The 9,187-nt window shown below is 33.6% G+C and overlaps 1 protein-coding gene across 1 annotated transcript; it reads right to left on the reverse strand.

Annotated features, from left to right (window-relative positions):
- Nucleotides 1-340: 340 nt before the first annotated feature.
- LOC142241923 (ubiquitin conjugation factor E4 B-like) lies at nucleotides 341-6,675 on the reverse strand. The gene is made up of 11 exons (XM_075313801.1): nucleotides 6,374-6,675; nucleotides 6,102-6,268; nucleotides 5,882-6,005; nucleotides 5,000-5,803; nucleotides 4,236-4,942; nucleotides 2,204-3,175; nucleotides 2,028-2,140; nucleotides 1,786-1,963; nucleotides 1,573-1,719; nucleotides 1,169-1,511; nucleotides 341-1,110 (listed from the first exon to the last, which is right to left on the reverse strand). Exons 2-11 carry the CDS (start codon nucleotides 6,150-6,152, stop codon nucleotides 812-814), a joined length of 3,738 nt encoding a protein of 1,245 aa, XP_075169916.1. The 5' UTR covers nucleotides 6,153-6,268; nucleotides 6,374-6,675; the 3' UTR covers nucleotides 341-811.
- Between the last annotated feature and the right edge of the window lie 2,512 nt (nucleotides 6,676-9,187).

The following is a 9,187-nucleotide window of genomic DNA, read 5'->3' on the forward strand; positions in this document are numbered from 1 at the left end:
GCTGTTCAACAAATGGCGTGTTATTATTGCACGATCCATTATGGTTCCGGATGGCAGAACTACGGGATCAGACATGAGGGTATCCATTAGAGGATCTTTGAATTCATCGGGAGCGTCTGCGCACATAATTCCATGGGAATAACTTTTCGAAGATTGTTCCAATTTAATTTTAATCTCGAAACTTATACCTATACATTGTAATACTATTCCACTTATTTTCGACACAACATATTAGAAATCCTTTTGAGAAATAGTTAATTTCTTTTGTAAGAATCGCTGATCGGATAATGAATTAACTTACTAAACCATATTGCTTTTCTTTACCGACTCTTTATAACTATTTTTATGGTATATACTATTATTGAATTTATTCTTCTTATTTCATTCGTTTTTAAGGAGTATTGCTTGCATCAGAATATGTATATTTAAATTTAAAAAGAACAGATAACGATAGTTTGGCATGAATGGGTAGCGGTATAAATAAAATGAATTTGGAAATTATTTGTGTCCGAGCATGTATACATAGACATAAATCGTATAGCAACTCCGCGTCACGCAGCCCAGCGATCATCGTTATTATCTTCATTCGCTACTAATACATATTACAATGAAGGAAAACTTAAAGGAGGGCGTCATTTATGACATCTTAATGGATATTATTTTACGTTTAAGAAGTACAACTACATTGGATTATAATCTAAATGTTTATGTATAAAAATTGTTTGAATTCTGTTGAAGTCAGCAAGATTTTTAATTCTCTTGACGACATAAGGACAGGCAACGCACAAATGGGATTGCGAACGCTCAATTTTTATGAGGTTTTGTCGTTTAATTCTAGATTCCCCTGTTGTTGTCTTTTGTAACGTTGTTCTTTGCGCCAGGCATCGATGCGTTCTTTTAATTCGATATTTGGAACGAGCATGTCCTCTGTTAAATGTTGACGATTAAAGGGATCCGTGTTGCTGTTCAACAAATGGCGCGTTATTATTGCACGATCCATTATGGTTCCGGATGGCAGAACTACGGGATCAGACATGAGGGTATCCATTAGAGGATCTTTGAATTCATCGGGAGCGTCTGCGCACTCATCTTCAGATTGCTGATTGGCCACTGCAAACGTAAAAAATGTTATTAAGAAATTCATACCAACAAGATTACCGACAATTACCATAGATGTCATGAGCCTTAGTTATCAATGACCTGAATTTTTCAACCTCAATAGCTGAGCGTATACTCAAACGTTCAATGCGATTGGCAGCATCATCAAATAAATGTTTTTGGAAAGATCGTTCGTCAGCTGCTAAAGCTTGGGCGAATCTATCACAGTCAAGATGCAAATATATATCAAAAATTTGGCCTAACAAACGACGTGGTTCCCATCCATATTTCGTAGGATTGCGAACCTTCAAATCATTGCATTTCGGACCACACAATTGATGAAGATTGAAATTCAACATTGAACTTAGACGGTCGACCAACTCGTCACGCATGAAAGGCTCCTTTATGTCATCCTGAAATGTGTGTAAATTATTTATTATTATTATTTTCTTTTCTAAATATCGATGTGCTTACCGTTAAATAATGGAACATTTCAACAGTCTCTCTTGCTAATGTCAAATAAGAACGACATTGTCTTTCATCTGTGGCCAATTGCGAAAGACGAGCTTGCTGCTGTTCTGAACCAAGTTCTGACCAAGCTGAATCGTTGGCCATCATCATCTAAAAATGGAGATAATATCAAAGTAATCGTTTTTCATACTATCGTGTACTATGGCCTTCCAATACCTGTGTCTGATGAATGCGTTTAAGATTTTCCAAACACTCATCCAGAAGGAATGTTGTATCATTCATAAGCATATTGACGAACTTTACAAACTGTTTGCCATTGTTGGATTCATTTATCATTACTTGGCGATGAACAGGACTCTCCCACATAGACTTGAACAAGTGGCTTATATGATATCTGAAACATAGGAACACGTTTTAGTACAACAGTGGACGCACGTAGCACTCGCAAATCCGTATACCTTATAGTAAACTTATCATAGAATTCTGTACTTTGACCAGTTGTTTCGATATCAACGTAGAATTTCATCAATGAACTACATAAAACAGTTTGAGCTAATTCGTGGTTCCATATCTGAATATAGAAAGGAAGAATATTATGATGGGAAATAAATCACAACAGAAGCTCAGTACTTACCGAAATGTTTAAAATATTTGCCGGACCCAAGGAGAAAACAAATAGCACTTCGACCAATTTGGCAGTGACATAAGGATTTTTGATCATGTGAGGTGCACAAACGCTTGTCAGCAACCATGTGACGATCGAGTGATCTATAGCATTACGTATATCATTTTGAGAATGTTGCATGGCAAACAAAATGAATTCGGCTATATCATCGATATACCATTCAGGCAGTGCTGAAAATGCATCAGTCGGTTTTAATTGTTGGGGAGGAATTTTCGACATGAATGGCCCCTCAATGGGACGACCCTCCATTTGGTATAATAGATACTCGCACACAGTGGAGTAGAAAAATAGACACGCATTTAATAGTTTAGGATCCAATAGACAAACTTCGCTGCATAGTTTTGATCTGGTTAGTTTTTTCAATTGCTTCTGCCAACGATCTCTAAATTGTTTGTTTCGCGATGCAAAGGGTGTCGCCTCCCAATGGGAAGATGTGCGATCAATTTCATCAATTAATTTCTGTAATTCCTTAATGGCTCGTGATTTTTGCCGATATCTCTGTATGGCCGGCATAAAACCTAAATGATGAGCTTGTAATGTCAAAAACCAACATTGTGTTTGGAAATTTGCTTGTGTTTCAGCATTAACAATAATATTCTGTTCCAGGAACTGTTTATACTCCTCTTCGGTGAAGCGCAGTTTTGTATCTTGTTCTATATAAATGAGGGAGTTCTTGTAAAATGGATATAAAGAATCGATACGATCTAGTTTTATTTTAACAGACAATTGCTGCAAAACACACATTAGATTGATGGCAAAACCATCACGTGCCAATAACTTTTCATCGCTGGCAAACTGGACACGTCTTTCATTGTGGCGTAGTATTTGAGAAATGTATTCAAGGGTTTTTGGGCGTGTATTGACATTTACAAGTAAGGAATGGAATACCGAGTGCATAAGTTGACGCATTGTAAACAATTGCTATTTTATCAAAAAAAAAAAGAAGAAACATATATTTAATAACAGCGCATCATTATATAGAAACAAACTATGTTGATGAAATTTGCGTAATATCTACTAGAGTGAATGTTTATTCATTATACAGTCGAACACGTTTATAATGTATACCGGCACAATGGTTTTCCTACATTTATAACGTTATATTAAATATAACGACCTAGAAATCCCAGTCCCTAAGAGTTTAATCAGAAAAAACCAATTCATAATTTCCACATTAATTCAAGATTCAATTTTATTTTTATAGTTCACACTGTTAAGTATTAGAAAACCGAAGTTCCGACTTTTTTTTAATTTTTTAAAAATAGATGTTCCTCTTTGTATTTATTTTTGCGAGAATCCTATATATTTTGGTTAACTTTATTAAATAGCCAAAAGGACTGCACATATGTACTTTTGGCTATTTAAACAAGTTTAGTATTATAACAAAATTTATCGACTCATATTATTACTTTCAGGCAACCAAACTTTGCACCAAAGGTCTTCATAAGACCATCCATTATATCGTTATTCTATTGAAAATACTTTACTGAATTGATAAATACTAGTGACAACAAATATCATTCCTAGGCACTGCCAAGTCATTACCCCGCAAAATATTTATTGTTAATATGCCGTGATTTGATTTGATTTATTTACTTTGTTTCCATTGCTACGACAATAGAATACCACATATATTTTGCACACAACAGAATGGATGCCGAGCATCGACAAACAGTCTTTGTAAACAAAAACAAAGATGGATGAGTTGTTTTATCGACGGTAGCAAAGATCTTTTGTGGGCGCCTATTTGCGTTATTGAATAAATAATTTTTTTTTAAAGTGAATCGAGTATATTGTAAGACTGATACGTGGTAAAAAAATAATGCATTCTTCACAATAGTGTATTAGTTCCACTTATAAGCGTTTTAATAGTCTATTTTGATCCGAAAGTTTAAAAAAAGTTCTTAAAAATTATTGAGTGCATATGGACCCATTCAATAGAATATTTTCAAGTTTTATCATAGATTTCCATTTGACTTACCCATCGAAATTTTCCCGAACTGGCGGCCAAAGCATCGCCCTTACCATGAGCTTCTGCAAAACGTACATTTTCTTCGGCGAAAAATGATACCGATAAAAATGGACCCAAATAGCTACATTTCACAATTTCTCTTCCAGGAATTTGTGTACAAAGCGGAGGCAAGAAATTCATTTGGTTTGCCAATAAATCGCACAAAGGTCTTATATTGCCCACTTTAATGGACATTAATTTGGACAGCAAATCCATGTGATGTGTTATAATGGTAGGCGAGCATATGTTCCTCTGCATACCCATAAATAATCCTCGTAGAATTTGACTAAATATAAATTCAAAGTCGTGCTTTCGTTCGAAGCATTCTGACACCAGCTCATACAGAAATTCTTCAGGCACACGTTCTTGGTAATACAATTCCAAGAGGGCCGATTGATCCAAGGCAAAATTGAGATTCTCATAAATGCGGTCCGTAAGCACTAGAACAGTTGTACGAAAAATTTGCTTCAATACAATTTTCAAAGTGGCTTGAATCTTTTCCCCATCCGAAGGCTGTTCCTGGGCTAAATTGGCATTGCATTTTTCACTGATATAACGATAATTTTTGTGGCATTTAATTAAATGTAATAAAACATTGTGCTTAGCCAACACCATTGGTGTAAAAATGTTGGAAGACGGAGTCGGACAAGAGCCTATGAATTCCGAACTGACAATGCCTGAAGATAAAAATCATTATGGACTTATTTGAACAAAAATACTACGTAACAACTTACCACTTTGCAAGCCCCTTGATGTCGATGGTTGATCATCAATAGCATTTGCCAATATTTCTTGAACTTCCGAATCATCGCTCTTAATCTTCTTTGGTGTAGAATATGTCGGAGTGCTATCGGATTTTGAGTTTGTCTCAGAGCTGCCCTTAGCTACACCTTCGGCTTTCATGTCTTCGTCTTTGCTAACATCAACTCCACCAGTGGCTTCCCCAAACGACTCCTCGTCATTGTATAGCCTTAGAACACACTCCATTAACACATTTGATATTAGATTCTTAAAATTGAAACGTTGACTTGGATGTTTCTCTAGAAAGCTGGCAGTTTGTGGGCAAATCATCGAACCCGTGCAGTATTCATTCCAAGAAGCACTCAAAATCTTTGAGAGTATCAGTTCTAGACGTTCATCTACAGATTTTGCTTGCTTTGAAATTTGATCTAAGGGGTTTTTCTGTCCCACATCTTTTTGAGGTGTAGTTGCCGGTGATACTAGTTCTGAAGTTTCCATGTTTTCAATGCCACTATCTTTAGATTTCAGATTTAGTTTGCATTTGGACCTATTTAATGCTCCAGATGTGTTGTCATCGTCAGTTTGCATTATATTTGATGAATCTGCGACCATTTTAGGGGGAAGCGTCAATGGTTGCGACTTTGTTGGAGTAGTATTTACTGATTTCATTTCTACATCTACGTCTTGATCTAAGGGCAATATAATGCTGTCCTGATTATCACTAACAGCAGGAGAAGATTGAATTGCAGCCTTTACCAAGCGGGAAGAATTGGATACATTTGTTGCTTTGTAAACTGCTATAGATGTGAATATACATATATGTATTAATTAATCAATCTATGGACCATTGATTCTCCCATAATTGTTTTTCTTACCTTCTGTGTTTTTGTTCGTTGAGGGAAGAGGCAGAGCGGAAGCGGCAACGGTATTGCTGTTTTCCGCAGCAGATGTGGCATTGTTTGTTGATTTGGCCAAAGTGCGTAGTCTTCTTGCTCTCATCTATAGGGTACATAAGAATATTACATTGCAAAAAAAGAAACACAAATCAAAAGGCATTTTATATAATTTATCGAGAGAAGTAATGCGATTATTCACCTCTTCCGCTGTTAACTCGCCCAATTTCTTATTTTGTTCTTGTTCTGACATATTGTTCTTAACTTATATCTCCGCTTGTGGGTGTATGCACTTTTACTGTTCTGGATATACAATGTAGAATGGATATTTTATGCCCCAACAGCAAAATCAATCCCTATTTCCCGATTCTGTGTAAACAAAGAAAATGCAATAATTAAAGGCTTCTTCTTCTTCTTGTCACCATCCGTATGAGATTAGAAATGATAACAAAACTCAAATTAACTAACTCTTGCCTCTTGGGTTAAGAGATGTGGTGTTAGGTTTTTTGGTTTGTAGTACTTTTCTCGAGTGTCTTTTTCTTGATATTTTTGGCTGTTTCACTTTTCTTTGTTCGTCTTCTTCTCTTCTTATTGGAAGAAACTCAGATATGTTTTATTCCCCAGCATAAAGCACAAGCAGACCTATTATTATACTGCTGAAATATGTACAATTGTCCTTTCTCACCAATTGTTAATATTATCTAAATGCAATTGGATGTTCCCGTTAAAGTTGATTAATATAATTCGCCGTTGATCAAAACAAAAAATTGCACACACACAGTCAACACAATGACAAACATTTTTACCTGCAAGCATTTTTACATCGATTAGTGGAAACGGATCGTATTTGACATAAAGAGACGTTTACTTGAATCACAATAGTAAATTATGAATTTTAAGCAGAAAGAAGTGTGTGATTTAAACTGTGGATACCATTATTATTGCTACAAAATCCCCCAGCAAAAAAAGCGTCTCCAAAAAAGTAATGAAAATATTCTTTTTGGATCCGGAAGTGGTTCAAAATTGACGCAGAAGCGATGAATTTAACATGGGCTTGTCATAGGACGGAAGTCCTCCCTTTCAACAACCATTTCACTGAATTTGCATCACTTCTTTAGATGTGATCCGAATTCAATGTTTTGGATGTAAATAAACAAATTCTGTGATATTTTGTCAAATAAATAATTTTTATAATTTTTTATAGTTTTTAACGGAAACGTTTGACTTCAAATATTCTCAAAAAATCACAATTTGTTCAGATTGGATTTAGCATTGGATGTAAATGATTTATACCATTTTATGAATTCTTACTCTGTTTTTAACCCATTTGAAACAAAAAAGTTAAAATTACCCATTAAAAGTATGAAAAAACCAAGTTATAAAAAATTGAATTAAGAGAACTTCCTGGGTAGTTAAAATAAAAAAATCATTGGGAGTGCATCTTTTGGAAGTGCTTTTAAAGTTGTGCCTTTAGAAGAACTTCCAATTTTTTTTGCTGGGCCACAATAGCTCGCTGATGATCGAGCGCCTGCAGCCATTTGTCGTATCCTTGAGCGATGCAGTATGTTGTTAAAAATAACAAAAACAAATTTATTACACATTGAATTTCAACAAATATTCAATGTTTTTATCCCTCATTGTTTTTTAATTCTTCAAATAACTCACAAGAAGCCAATTAAACTGCTTCAAAACGGATCTTCTAATAATAGTGACCATTTCTTTTTTAATAAGAACGGCCAGAAAAAAAAACTTTTATCGTATAATTGCCACTACGGTTTTGCTTTATAAATTTTAAAGTGTATATTAATATAAAATACTTCATAACAATGGACGCTGAGAGGTCCAGGGCACTTCATGGTACTCATATTAAAGCTAATTTCGAATACGTCGAAGAGAGATCGTAAGATTTTGTTGAAAAATATTTTGCGGAGCTTTCCTTCAAAAGTATCCGACTGTTCACTCCAACTTCTAAAAAAGAAAATGGAAATTTTTCGTATAAGACGTTTTTTTTTAAATACCAAGTTTCCACTTGCAAAAGAAGAAAATGTAATTTTTTCCAATCGCGCTATTTTCTTCAAAGAAAGCCAACATTCCACTCACTTCCATTTGCAAAAAGGAAATGGAAAATTAAAAAAAAAAAAATGTTGATTTAAAACTATGCCCAAAGTAGCAATTTCAAAGAAAGCCAACACTCCACTCACTTCCATTTGCAAAAAGGAAATGGAAAATTAAAAAAAAAAATGTTAATATAAAACTAAGCCCAATGTAGCAATTTTTTCTTAACATTTTTTTTTGTACACCAGCATACATTCATAATACTCAAAATGTGTAAAAAATTTAGGCATAGTATCCAAAAAATCAGAGGTCGATATCTCGAAAACTAGGCTTTTCATAAAAAAATTTACTCCATTTAAAAATGTGGGCATACTGAACATAAAAATGTAGGCATACTTAACAAAAAAATAAAATACTAAATTTCAGAGGTCGATATTTCGACAACTGGGCTCTTCCGAAAATTTTTTTTACTTAATATTTTTTCTTGAAAATATACTATTTTTACCAAAAATGCTGATTTCAGGGATAGGCTTTTCCGACAAATTTTATACTTAACATTTTCTCTTTAAAATGCACTCAAATTTTTTAACAACTTGTGGTAAAGTAGTTTTTTCCATTATAATTCAATTGAAAAAATGTAAAAAGATAAAAAAATCGTTTTAAAAACCAAAAAATAAAAAAAGAACTACATTTAATAAATGCATCATAAAACTAACAACTTCACAAGCATTTCAATATTTTTGCCTAGAAATTTATATCGAACTAATGTGCTTTAAGTATTGTGGTATTTGTTAATATTCCATGCTACCCATATGTTGAATATAAGCGTGGTCTTGGAGAGCACAAGCTCATACCATATATACATATATGATTGTATTCCTACACACAAAATTTTTTTTCTGATTCAATCACCAAATTAATTGATCCAATTAATTTTTTAATTGAAATGTCTTCAATCACGAAAATGATAGTATCAATCACAGCTTTAATTGGGCATAGAAAAAATTCTTGATTAAAAAATTAATTGATTTTTTAGCAAATTTCAATTAATTTTTTAATTGATTCAATTAAAAATTTAATTGATGTTGATTGCAAAACTCAATTAATTTATTTTAAAAAAAGGTAACTATTTTTAATTACTTTCTGAATTGGCTTAGAGTTTTTATTTGGATTAACAAATGATTGTTTGAAATACATTTTTAATTAAAAAAATATCAGCACTTTTTTAACTGA

The sequence above is a fragment of the Haematobia irritans genome, chromosome 5 (genome assembly GCF_050003625.1).
Source record: "Haematobia irritans isolate KBUSLIRL chromosome 5, ASM5000362v1, whole genome shotgun sequence".
NCBI classification, from domain to species: domain Eukaryota; kingdom Metazoa; phylum Arthropoda; class Insecta; order Diptera; family Muscidae; genus Haematobia; species Haematobia irritans.

Coding starts and splice junctions, on each gene's coding strand:
- LOC142241923 (XM_075313801.1), bottom strand. CDS start 6,152: ATGTCAGAACAAGAACAAAATAAGAAATTGGGCGAGTTAACAGCGGAA. Junction 3,176..4,235: donor GTTCGGGAAAATTTCGATGG/GTAAGTCAAATG, acceptor TTGATAAAATAG/CAATTGTTTACAATGCGTCA. Junction 1,111..1,168: donor TAAGGCTCATGACATCTATG/GTAATTGTCGGT, acceptor TTACGTTTGCAG/TGGCCAATCAGCAATCTGAA.